Source organism: Lissotriton helveticus, chromosome 1_1 (genome assembly GCF_964261635.1).
Source record: "Lissotriton helveticus chromosome 1_1, aLisHel1.1, whole genome shotgun sequence".
NCBI classification, from domain to species: domain Eukaryota; kingdom Metazoa; phylum Chordata; class Amphibia; order Caudata; family Salamandridae; genus Lissotriton; species Lissotriton helveticus.
In genome coordinates this window covers 806,103,447-806,116,218 of record NC_136057.1, presented here as the reverse complement: position 1 = coordinate 806,116,218, position 12,772 = coordinate 806,103,447, and the positions used below count along the sequence as shown (strand labels likewise).

The 12,772-nt window shown below is 41.4% G+C and overlaps 1 protein-coding gene across 1 annotated transcript in view; it reads right to left on the bottom strand.

Annotated features, from left to right (window-relative positions):
• Positions 1-12,772, bottom strand: part of LOC144770857 (uncharacterized) — a 578,425-nt gene that overhangs the window by 105,079 nt on the left and 460,574 nt on the right. Inside the window, exon 13 of the mRNA XM_078655640.1 lies at positions 1,482-1,577. Coding sequence (XP_078511766.1) covers positions 1,482-1,577 — 96 coding nt within the window. The remainder of the gene's footprint in view (positions 1-1,481; positions 1,578-12,772) is intronic.

The following is a 12,772-nucleotide window of genomic DNA, read 5'->3' as shown; positions in this document are numbered from 1 at the left end:
AAGTGGAGCCCGATGATGCCTGATATGGGGCTGGGGCCCAAGGTCATCTGTGAGATAAGGTGCACTGGAGAGGAGTAGTGGATAATCAAGCCTGTAGGGGAGTTTGCTGTAGAGTCCATGGTCAGGTGGAGGTAGTAATGAAGAGGGATTCTCCCTGACGGCTTGCACAGAGGGAGCCAGAGAAGTGTCACTTGCCTGGTACTCCCACCTCAGAAACCTGCTCTTTCCATCAAGGGGACATTACATGGAAAAAACACTTTTTGAGAGTGCTCACATATAGAAAGAGATTTGGGAAAGAGTGCGTTTTACTGGGCCTTTTTAAGACTAAGAAGAGATAAAGGAGGGTCCTGAAGCATACCTGCCTAGACATATAGGCGAAAAATCGAGCCCGCAGTGGCCCACCCGAATGCACCCTTGGCCCACCCAAATAAATATTTGAACGTTTGAATATTCAATTCAGGAAGTGGTCATCAGCCTTGTTTTTGATCAATTTAAATAAAGCCGCATTTTTCAGGAATGTTGTGCCTGGTTCACAATGTAATGCAGGCTTGCTCTATAATCTTACGATCTTACTTTTTTAAGAATTCCCAAAGATTCCTAGAGCACTTCTACAAACCAGTGACTAGCAAAGATTCCCAAGAGTACTCCCACACAACTGATGCATGCAGAAATACCAGAGGAAAGAGGAAACTAGAGCTAAGGATCTATTCAAACACACCACATAGAGCTCAGAACATAGGAGGGGAGTAACAAACGAAAAGAATACTTTTCTTCAGTCAGCTTCTCTGATCACTGAAGTCCATTGACAAAGCTGCTTCTATAGAGCACTGTCCTCTAACATTAGTGAGTAGAGGTACCGTCCAGGCTTCATGCAATAGCTGGCCTGAGGTTCACATCAAAGGTTTACAAAATATCGAATCACAGGAGGGGCACCGAATTAAAATGAATTAGGCATGGCACAACTTGTGACCCCCTGTGACTGGCTACAATCACAGGGATGGTGCCCTGAAAGGGAAAAAGATAACAAATCCTTATGACTGCGTTCCAGAACTGAAACCTTTTCTTTTAAGCATCCCTTAAAAGAGCTTGGGTTGGTGTAAAATGAAAAAAGTTCTATTTTGGAAACCTTCGGTGAAAAGTGTGTGATACCCTGGGCCACTGCCTACCCCTCCTGAAGCTGCCCCGCCGATTTCAAAGTGAAAAAGGTCTAAAGGTGACCCCTTTCCCATTGTGAATAAAATAAAATGGCACACATTAGCCTTTAGTGTGTTTAAAATGGAACCCACAAAGGTCTACTGTGCTGTGAAGTGTGACAAGTGTTACCGTGATTGGTTATCAGGCGTTTCAATTCTTAACGACAAAGGCTCGGATAAATGTGACAGCTCGTGTAAATGGCTGGCAAGAAGCTGCTAAACATCCCCTTTTAATCAAGCTGCTTTCAATTGTAGCATAAGGTTCTGACATAATGTGTATTACTTTACCTTTGCGTTGCCGCTGAGCGAAGGCTGAAGAAGATGAGTTAGCTTGGAGTTTCTGTATGGTACATGTAACGCATTAGTCTTCAAAGCTGTAAAAACCTGTCAAATTAACAACATTTTTTTTAATATATTAGGTTTGGTAAATATCTTGTTTTCAGTCACACTTGTCAGCAGAATATTTTTAATGTGTAAATAATTGACAAATTTGGCTCAAGGCACTTTTAAGAACTATAGAAACAGATGTACAACCATTTTTAGCAGTCGCAAATGGGAAATCGGGCAGTTTGCGACTGCTAAAAAGGGTTGTGTGTATGTGCAAACCCTATATTGTGAGTTGGCAACCTATTACTGACTCGCAAAATAGGGTTTGCGAGTGGCTATTAGGAAGGGGCGCGCCAAGGGCGCCCCATCCAAATAGCGATTATAACAAATAGGAATTGCCTCTGACACCATAGATTTCACACATGATTTTGTACAATGTCCTAATTTATTGACATTGTCAGCAATATATACTTTTGCGTTTTCTTCAGAACTATTCAATGGTACACAATTGGGTGTTAGCACATTGTTTGTAATCATCTCCTTTGATAAAAAAACATTGAACATGTATCAAAAAATGATAATAAATTCATTACATAAACCTTTGTCTACACAACATTTAACATTACTCTATTTGACAATACTCTACATAAATACAAAACAGTAAAGGGACCTATTTTGCTAGTGTTTTTGCTCCTAAACACACAAAATCTTTCAAATTGGCTATTCTTCCAAGTTAGCTCAAGAAAGAAGGGTCCTACTTTTAATAAATTGACTAGCTTTGGGATATGGATACTTTTCCACAAAGAGACAATAATTGTAGTCCTGTATAAGGTCGGAGAGTTCTTTAAGGAATTTTTTTTAGCCGTGGCGTGAGATACTTCTCTCACTATATGTCCTGTTGATTTGCTAGGTCATAAGGCATACACTTCTCCTGGCCTGAATGATAAGCCTACGCGTTTCGACCTTCTGTGAGATGACAGGAAATAAATTAGGAAAGGTCTTCATCAGGGCTCGCTGCTGTTGTTGTAGGACATAATGCTACACCTGTGAGAGTGTAAGGGGCATGTTTTAGTTCGAGGTCAGGAGTCTTATGTACAATTTCTAGACTAGTTATAGGTACTTGTTAAAGAGAAAAACGAGGGTCACGTACCCTTGTGGTAAAAAGAAGGTTCCTCTTGTCTGATTCGTGTCTTTGAATAGCATCGATCGCTGGTCCCAGCGTCGTGACGTTTCTTTGGGTTGACCGGCAGGGTGGAATCTTTACTTGAATTAATCAGAGCTGCGCTGGTGGTCAAAGAGAAGGAAAAAGGGAATATTTTTGGTTTCCTTTTGTGCTAATGTGCCATATTTCAGTGGCGGCTAGAAGTTAACAAAATTAGAAAAATATGCGTGATGAATTCGGTGGTTGTCGTGTACAATGCTCCGATGTTAGTTAACATAGTTCCTTAGCGCGCTGGGGAGAGCACCCCAGGGCAAGCCTGCATTAATTCGCTTTTCCGGCCGGCGGACATGTCATACCTGCTGATCGTGTGGTATACGTCCTTGCGTTTGTCTTTACTTTCTTCGGTGGGGTCGGGATGGCGTCTCCTAGCTGCACGGCGTTCCCTCAATACCAGACTCGTCTGTTTCTTGGTTGGAACAGAGAACACCGGTCATAGGTTCTTTCACGACTTCGTTTGGACGCGTCTTCGTCCTTATTGGTCGGGCCCCTTCTCAATATGGAAGCTACTTCCCGATTGGTTCGTCCTGATGACGGGGCTTTGTAATCGCGTTGCTGGGATACATGACGCTTGCCGCATCTCCGGGTTTGTTATAGCTGTTGTTTTGCCCGGCGGTCTCATGGATGTGTTCTTCATGTCACGATGTCTGGCTGTGCTTTACGTTTTGTGGGGATATCGTGTTGTGGTTTCAACGGGTTGTCGGAAGTAAACCTTCGGAAGGGCCATATTCTTGGTGGTACACGTACCCTGCATGTAATAGAGGGGCAGATCTGTATATTTGACTGCTGTATAACAATACGTTAAATATGGCTTGATATTTCAGCAAGTTCATTCAGTCCGTTATCAACTGTGCCTAAGTACATGATGGTTTTTGCTTCCTGCTTCGATAGGTTATTGGCCACATTTTTACCTTTGATGTGTTTAACCACTGTCCATTAGCGAGTCTCTTCCTAATAGAGAGTAACACTGATATGTACCATTGTTTTTCCACCGCAAATGTAGTCGCAAAACATTTGCAGTTACCACCTACTTCAAGTAGGTGGTAAGCCAGTCTCAAACCGTAAGGGGTGCCCAAGGGATCCCTTCTCCTTTGTGTTGGGATGCAAAAATATTTTTTAAGGGCAGGCAGTGGTCCCACAGATCACTGCCTGCCCTTAAAAAATTAAAAGGATACTTTACATTTTTTTCTTTTTAAATGCATCCCGTTTTCGTTTAAGGAAAATGGGCTGCATTTGAAAAAAAACATAGCTTTATTTAAAAAGCAAACACAGACACGGGGTGTGCTATCCCCAGCAGGGCACCATCTATGTGATATGTGAGATTCCTAGGGGGCCGCAAATTGTCACCAACCTCATTAATAATAATGAGGTAGGTCTTTAGCGGCCCCATTAAGAATCACAAACAGTGTCTGAGACACTCTTGTACATTCCCATTTTGCGAGTCGCAAAATGCCACAATTTGTGACTCGCAAAATGGAATGGTCGTACATCTGGCCCTTAGTGTTTGAAATAAGTAAATAGTGGACTGCTTGCACTGGAAAGTGCAGTACCATCTAGCAGTTAAAGCCAGCCTGCACCAGCTGCTAATGTAGCTACGCTAGCTCTACATCGCAAGTGTTATTCAGGCTCCAGGCTCATTTGTCAAAACTAGAACTGCACCCTAAAATGTTGTACAACAAAAGGGCCAGTAATAATGTTAGCCCTATTTACATGGTGGTTACAATTAAGCCAGGCGTTTTGAGGTATGAGCTATATTACTGGGATGCCTCTTGCTATCAACACATCAGTGCCTGGAAATTGCAAGACATATTACCCCAGAGAAGGACTCCTCTCTCGAACATTGCTGGCAACAATAGTAGGAGGAATTACTTTTCAGTTACCAAGACTGATTACAACTGTGCTAAATAATATTAGCTGTGACTGCTTTACTTTTTATGGCCAGAAACAGTGTGCCACAACCACTGCATCAGTCTTCCACTATACAACCCTTACCTAAAGAGGTAAGTCCTCAATCTGAGACAGGCAGTCCACTAGACAGGTATAAAAAATACATTTCTACTACAAAAAATGTAAATATATTTTAAAATAAACTCCTCTGCCCCTTCAGTACCAACTGCCATCCTTTTTTGTCTGCCCCTGTTGGAAACAGGTCACGTGGCCTCCTTCTAGAGCATACCTGCAGTTAAGGGCTCATTCTGCATTGTCATCATTCACACTGACTAATGTATATTCCTCAGTATTGAAAGATATTTAGAATAGTCCTGCTCTCAGTGATTGTTGTGGCCTCTGGACCTGTATCAGGTCTCAAAGATTTGCTAAGCAGCATAGAGCACTGGTGTAGCTGTTCCTTATAGAAAGAATATGGAAGCCCCCAAAACTGTGATATAGACATCATTTTCCACAGGTCAATGAAAGTCTGGTATAGCATCTTGGTAATTTTATTTTCAGTTCAAGTCATTAACAATAACCTCCAGCAGATTTTATAGAATGACCAACATCTAGAACTGCCCACACCATGCTATTCCATAGCATCATCCCTTGCATCACTGTAAGTTCTACATTCTGAAATATCTCAACACATCTCCCTTCTTTTAATATTCGAATAAAGAAAACTTAATCAACCCCTATACGCAAATAATATATCTTGCAGGATACAGGCAGAATTTGCAAGAAAATATGAACAGCGCTCAAAAACATGAAAACATATGTAAAGGTAAGATAAATAACCTCTCACTGTACTCCTCCTAAACTGTTGACTTTTTACATAGATTTCCAAAACTCCATTCTCTCCCACCAACCAGCTGAGTGCAAATTCACCATCCACACAAGCCACTTGATCTTCCACTTCTTGCTTAAGGATAACATGCTCCACGGGCATTCTTGACAAATAATCAACAATTACATATCTTTTGCCTTGCACATATTCCACAGCTAAATTGTAGTCCATCACAGACAACAACCATTGCGAAACACGAGGCATCACCCTTCCTTCTAAACCCCGCCTGCACATAAAAATATGTACAAGAGCCTTATGATTGGTTTTGAGCACAAACGGCAATTCCCACAAATAATACCTGAAATGGTACATTCACCAATAACAAGCTGAAGCCTCTTTCTCAATGGCAGAATACAATTGTTCTGCACCTTGTAACTGTCGGGCCACAAATCCAATAATCCTTTCCCCTTCCTCAGCCACTTGGGTCAAAACTGCCCCAAGACCAACATTGCTAGCATCAGTAGTTACCATAGTTTTCCTTCTAGTGTCAAAGTGACCTAATGTCGCTGCAGGAGCTAGAGATTGTTTTACACTAATAAACAAATCTGCACACTCTGGAAACCATTCAAACACATTTCCATTCTTTAGCAGTACTCTCATAGGTTCTACCACGTCTGCAAAATTTGACACAAATTTCAAACAATATTCAGCAAGTCCCCAAAAAGATGTCAGCCGTTCTTTGTTGATGGGCTAATGAGCGTCCTCTATTGCCTTCATAATGTTTTTATTCGGTCTTATTCAATTCGCAGGTACTTTATGTCCCAAATAATTTACTTGTTCCAACCTCAAATGGCATTTTTCTCTTTTTATGGTCAGCCCATGACTTGCTATCCTCTCCAAAACCTCTTCCAGCAACACATCATGATCTTTAAACAATTTCCCCATCACCATGATGTCATCCTGGAAAAATAGCACCCTCTGCATACACTCAACATTTTTTTGCAATATCCTCTGAAAAAGAGCAAAAGCTGACGCGAATCCAAACAGCACTCTTCAGTATCGGAACTCTCCCAGTGGTGTAAAAAAAAAAAAGTCAACAGGCGAGACTTTGGAGGTAAGTTCACCTGATGGTACACTGCTGACATGTCCAAAACACTAAACACACTACCACCACCCATCATGCTTAGCATTTCACCAATGTTAGGTAACGGCTGCCTGTCCACCCATATATTTTTATTGAGATCCCTCAAGTCAATACATAGACGGATCTTATTTCCTTCCTCCGGAGCAACTGCAATGGGGACAGCCATTTGGCTGATTCAATTGGCTCAATTATTATATATTATTATTATATCTTTCAGTAGTTTGTTTAATTCTTGTTGGAGCAGTTCTCTCATTAAATATGGTATGGTTCTCATTTTGTGCACAACAGGTTTAGCATTCTTCTTGAGGATAATTTGGTACGTAAATTTCTACAATACACACAATTTTTCAGAAAACTCTTGAGGGAACCTTTCCGTAAGCTCCTTTCCTCACTCACTGCCCACATCGTGTTTCACTAATTCACTCTCATTCACCGGTTCTACCACCTTGACCGGTTCTTTGGCTTTAGGATCAAGCACAATGTTCAAGTCCCTATGGTGGCACCAACCCAAAAGAATTGAACCCTCACTGATTATATAAACTCTCCCATGCACCCCATGTCACTTGAAAAATACATAAAACCATTGCATTCTCAATATATTTATCCTCTTGCCACCATATAAAACAGCTTTCACATCAGATTATTGCCAATATTTAATCTCAGCACCCAATTCATTTTGATATGTCTCCTTAGAGATCAGAGTAAACAAACTTCCAGAATCAGCCAATACTTAATAATAATAATAATAATCCACATTTGTATAGCGCACAATCACTTTCACAGTTCCCAATATGATTTCACAATGGGGCTTTTCCAATGTTCCTGTATTTTCTTATATTTCCATCACTTGTACAGTTTGACTCTACCAGTTTGTGCCTTCCCCTTTGAGCTACAAACTTTTGCTAAATGCCCTCCATTTCCACACGATCTACACGTCATATCTCTTGCTCCACTAGCAAAACTAGAACTAATTTGCCCTGCACACCCACACCTATAACAGGTTGCTGTCATACGTTTTTCAAATATTGAACTGTAGAGCTTCGATTCTTAATAGCTTTTTTACAGCTCTCTTTCCTGACTTCTTTTACTTCTATCGCAAGTTCTTTTTCTGTAATTTCTGTACTGCTATTCCCCATATCAATCTCCTTCAGCAACACAGTGGCGTGCTCCATACTCTGTGCAATTTGTATAGATTCTTCTAAACTGGGATCTTTTAATGACAATTTTCTTTCACTTTCTTGTTGTTTGTGCACCTAACATGTTGGTCCCTAATTAAAGAATCAACCAAGTTTTGGAAATCACAATCAACTGCTAGACCACGCAAAGAGGCAACATAGGTCATGATGTCTTCATCTGGTCCTTGTACACTACAAAAGAACCTATGCTTCTCGAACACTACATTCACTTTGGGTGTATAGTGCTTCTCCAGCATTTGTAGTGATATGTCATACAAATGAATTGGCTGGTCGTTTTTAATGCCCAACAAAATCTCAGGTAAGTCATCATAAATTCTTCTACCTTCCACGCCTAAGTGGTGCAAGAGAATAGCTTGCTTTCGTATAGGAACATGTATATCCCCTCCAATAGCTAACAAATAGGTGAAGAACATATTCTTCCATTGTTTCCAAGGATTTGCAGGTTCTCCAAGCGCTGGTAGAAAACTTGGAGGTGCTGCCACGCTTTGCTCAAGCATACCTGTAAGAATAGTAAATTAACAAACCAAAACAAATATCAAAAACAACAATCCAATATAATAGACTGACACAACTAGCTAATTAATTAAAATAATTAACTAAACTAATATTAGTTGAATTGAGTCTTCCAAGTGTTCTTTTCAAGTATGTTGTTTGTTATATTTTATAGAGTGTTATTTATTTAAAGACGGTCTTTTTTCTATTTCTGCTTTTATGAAGGAAAGTCTCTTTTCTATGTCTAGCTTCACCAGGCAACAGGCTTCATCAGGCTTGCATCACCACTTGTATGCTGTATTCACATGACCATCTGGTAAGTATGCATCTCTTTATTACTTTTGGTTACATCAATGCGTATTAAATGTCAGCCGACATTGAACTATCAACAGTAGAGCATGTGGCTGCTGCACGTGGAGTTTGGGGCGCGGTGTGAAGATTGCTGCCAGTAGAGCATGTGCAGGCTGCTGCATGCGAAGCTCGGAAAAGAATTAGGGGTTTGTTCTAATACTCCTGCCGCACCGGGCAAATTTATCAAGCAAAAATACAAATTAATGCAGAGGAATAAATAAAGAACAAATTCCTATAGAGAGAAAAATGGGTACTTGATCCATGAACTGTCTTTCTTCTTTATAACTCAAATACCAACTCCGGGTGTACTATCCAAGAAATACTTTATCTTTTTTTAAATATATGAAAGGAGCATAAATGTGTACACAAATATATACACACATATACATTTACAATTCCTTCCTACCCATTCTTACTAAATACAGTTGCTAATCACAAACAAAGAAAATTCCTTCAAAAAGCAGTCCGGAGAAGTGGTAGTCCAATACACTATAGAAGGGGTAGATCAACCCTCCACATGGTAAAAGAAGTGTGTATCCAATTTTCTTATATGCAAATATTAGTCTATAAGACTCCTCCATTCTGTAGGGTGGACATGTTTCGGCCCATTAATTCGGGCCTCATCAAGACCTGGGCAAAAGGAATACAATGCTGCTTGCTAGGGGATTTCCAGTGCTCCATATGGATACTGGAGGAAGAATCTCCTCTAGAGTGTCTCTGCAGTGACACTGGTCTGGGTGAATCAATAAATGATAAGTCTGGAATACGGAGCATTAGACTCTGGTCTGTAAGTGAAGGGGACAGCTAATGGCAACGTCTGCATAATAAAGAATCAGGGAACAGCCTCCACTTACGACCGCTCTCAAAGAACCGCTGTAATAAGAGTAGCAGGCTTGCAGCAAGACAAAGGCTGGACAACTTCAACATCCTGACTTCCTTGGGATCCAATCACGTGAAGCCTGAAGATTGCTGCCAGTAGAGCATGCGCAGGCTGCTGTACATGAAGCTTGGAGTACGGTTGAAGATGCGGCTTGAAAATTTCTGCCTGATGGCTGTTACCTCGTAACATGGTTGAATAAAAGGTGTGTTTAATTTTTGGTTACGGCACCTCAAGTGTGGTGCTTGAAGTTCCGTTGCTGCTTCAAATATAATAATAAGTTTAACTCCAAATGCCACAAGTATTGAATGAAATATTATTTGTAATGAAATATTATTTGTAACGCGCAGCTATGCCCAGTGGGCGTCAAGGCGCCTAAACCAAAATATAAAGCTGATAGCAGACAGAAACAGAACCTACTGGTATGCCTCAATAAAGAGCCAGGTCTTCAATGACTTCCTAAAGAGGTCAAGGGAAGGAAGTCGTTTGATTTCGAGGGGGAGTGAGTTCCAAGTAAGAGGTGCCAATATGGAAAAAGCTTTGGACCCCCATCTGGCCTTCTTGGCTCTGGGGATTACCAGTTGGTGTTGCTCGCTGGAACGTAAACATCTACTCGGAACATATCTAATAAGTAATGAACCAAGGGCATCAGCCGAGCCTGCAGTTAGAGCCTTATAGGTAAGGCAAAGGAGTTTGAAAATGACCCTTGACGGGATGGGAAGCCAGTGGAGGTTCTTCCTCGCTAGGGTCATAGAAGATAACCAGGGCAAAGCGAGAGCAAACCGCGCTGCCGCGTTCTGTATGACCTGTAGACGCTGGAGCAAGCCCTTGTTGGCCCCGGCGTACACTGCGTTACAGTAGTCGAGCCTTGAGCCAACAAGGGCAATCACCACCTGTTTCCGCGCCTGTGGGGACAGATAGTGTACGTGTATCATGCAGCGCTCAAAAACAGTGAAAGAAAAATTTACCGTTGAAGGTTCAGTGTCAAATTACATAGGTCTTTGTATGAGTTCTTGTAGCGCGATCTTAAGATAAATAGCGTTGTTTCGGAGGTTGAGGTTAGGTTGTACTTTCTGCTCTCTGTGCAGAGCTAACACGTTGCCACACATTGTAGTAAACACACAATCCTGGTATAGTTTATTGGTAATTTTATTTCCAGTTCAAGTCATGAACAGTAACCTCCAGCAGATTCCATAGAATGACCAACATCTAGAACCACCTACACCATCCCATTCCACAGCATCATCCCTTGCATCACTGTAAGTACTACATTCTGAAATATCTCCACAGAAGCCCAGCGAGACTTAGTTTGTGCTTTCTGTCAAGCCTCTAAATGGAAACCCATGTAACACTACTAGTGTTGCCGGTAGGGTGTTGCTGGAATGTTCAATGTCTGCTTTTTCATGAAAAGCGAGAGGGTATTATCAGCATGGCTCACGGACTTCAGTGTTTGCTACTGATGTAATGCATGATATAACGGTAGAGTGTGTGGCCTAACGGGCAGAGCTGCCGACTTTGGAGCTGGGGAATCAGGTTTGAGTCTGGCGTCGGCTTAACATCCTGTAATTCTGTGCAAATCACTTAATCTCTCCCATGCCTACCAAAAATGAATATCCTCGTGCACTGTAACTGGTGCTCATGTAAAGTGCTCCAATACCTTCGGGTCGAGTTGGCGCTATATAAAACTGCAAAAAACAAACAAACTGCTGAGTATGGCGTCTTGCAGTATTAAGAGATCTTTTCTTTGGAGTTCACATGTTTCCTTTCATATTTATACCTCAACCTGGTTTCATACTCATTGGTGAACTCCTTAATAGTGTTTGCTAAGGTAACTACTGCAACAGTGACCTACGGGTAGGACAGCCATTCTTGGACTAACAAAGTAAGGTTTCAAACTTTTGAGCCTCTTCACATAGATTGTGATTGAGCATGATCTTCCTAAAGTGGTAACATACGTTTTGGCTTGTTAACAAATCTTCAATAAGGGTTTTTATAAAAGCCTTAATTGTCTATCACAACTCTGTTTCATGTAAAAACTGCAATATGAAATCACAGTTTCCAATACTATAGTGAGGCCCTCTTGGACCCACTTTGGTTCCCCTTTTAGGGCCAGATGTAGGTGGCCAATTACCGGTTGGTAACGGCCGAATTCGGCCGTTACCGACCGGTAATTGGATTTTGAGATGTAGGGCATGCATTTACAGAATCGGTATTTTACCGATTCTGTATTTACCGATTCGGTAAAATTACCGAATCGGTAAATACAGACTCGGTAAAATACCGATTCTGTAAATGCAGATGTAGCTGGCACATATCAGAGTGCCACAGGGCTTTAAGAATCGGTATTTTACCACCCAATCCAATTGGGTGGTAAAATACCGAATCCAGGTGTGCATGCACATGTGTGCATGCACACCTCTGCCATGTGACACACAGACATGCCCTTAGGGCATGTCTGTGTGCCACATGGCGCACATGCCTATTTGTGGGGTGCCAGAGGGTGTCAAATTGACACCCCCTGCACCCATGCTAAAATCGGTATTTACCGATTCTGTAATTACAGAATCGGTATTGCCCATTGATTCCTATGGGCTGCAAGGCCCATAGGAATCAATGGGCAATACCGAATCGGTATTTACAGAATCGGTAAATACTGAATCTTAACGATTCGGTATTTACCGAACCTGAAATACCTACATCTCCCCCCTCTATTTTACCACCTCTTAAATACCGATTCGGTATGAATCGGTATTTAAGAGGTGGCAAATTAAAATTACCTACATCTGGCCCTCAGTCTTACATTTTACAAGTTTTTAGCTGAATTTGTTTTAGACATATTTTATTTACATGACATTATTCTAGCAAGATGTTGTACATGCTGCATATTTTTAGAAAGCCTTTCCTGCTACATTGTCTGTATTTTTTGTTCAAGGCTAAGAACAGAACAAGATATCTTAGTGTTTGCGTTGCCCACCTGGTGACAGCTTCTAACATCTAGAAACATCATTGCATCAGAGCTGTAACTCTAACACAGTAGTTTTATTATATAAACAGTGCACTGTCCCTGTATGGGTCAGAGTGGCATTCCAGCCATAACGGACCTGGAACCAATGCTGTGTTCAACATGCAGCTCTGCTAACGCTCATCTTCCATCCTGATTCTGCAGAGAGGGATTTTCAATCCAACTCCAAACCAAGTCATTCAGGTATGGGGTTTCAGGCTAACCTAAGAGACCAAGTAGAGGGTAGACGCACTAT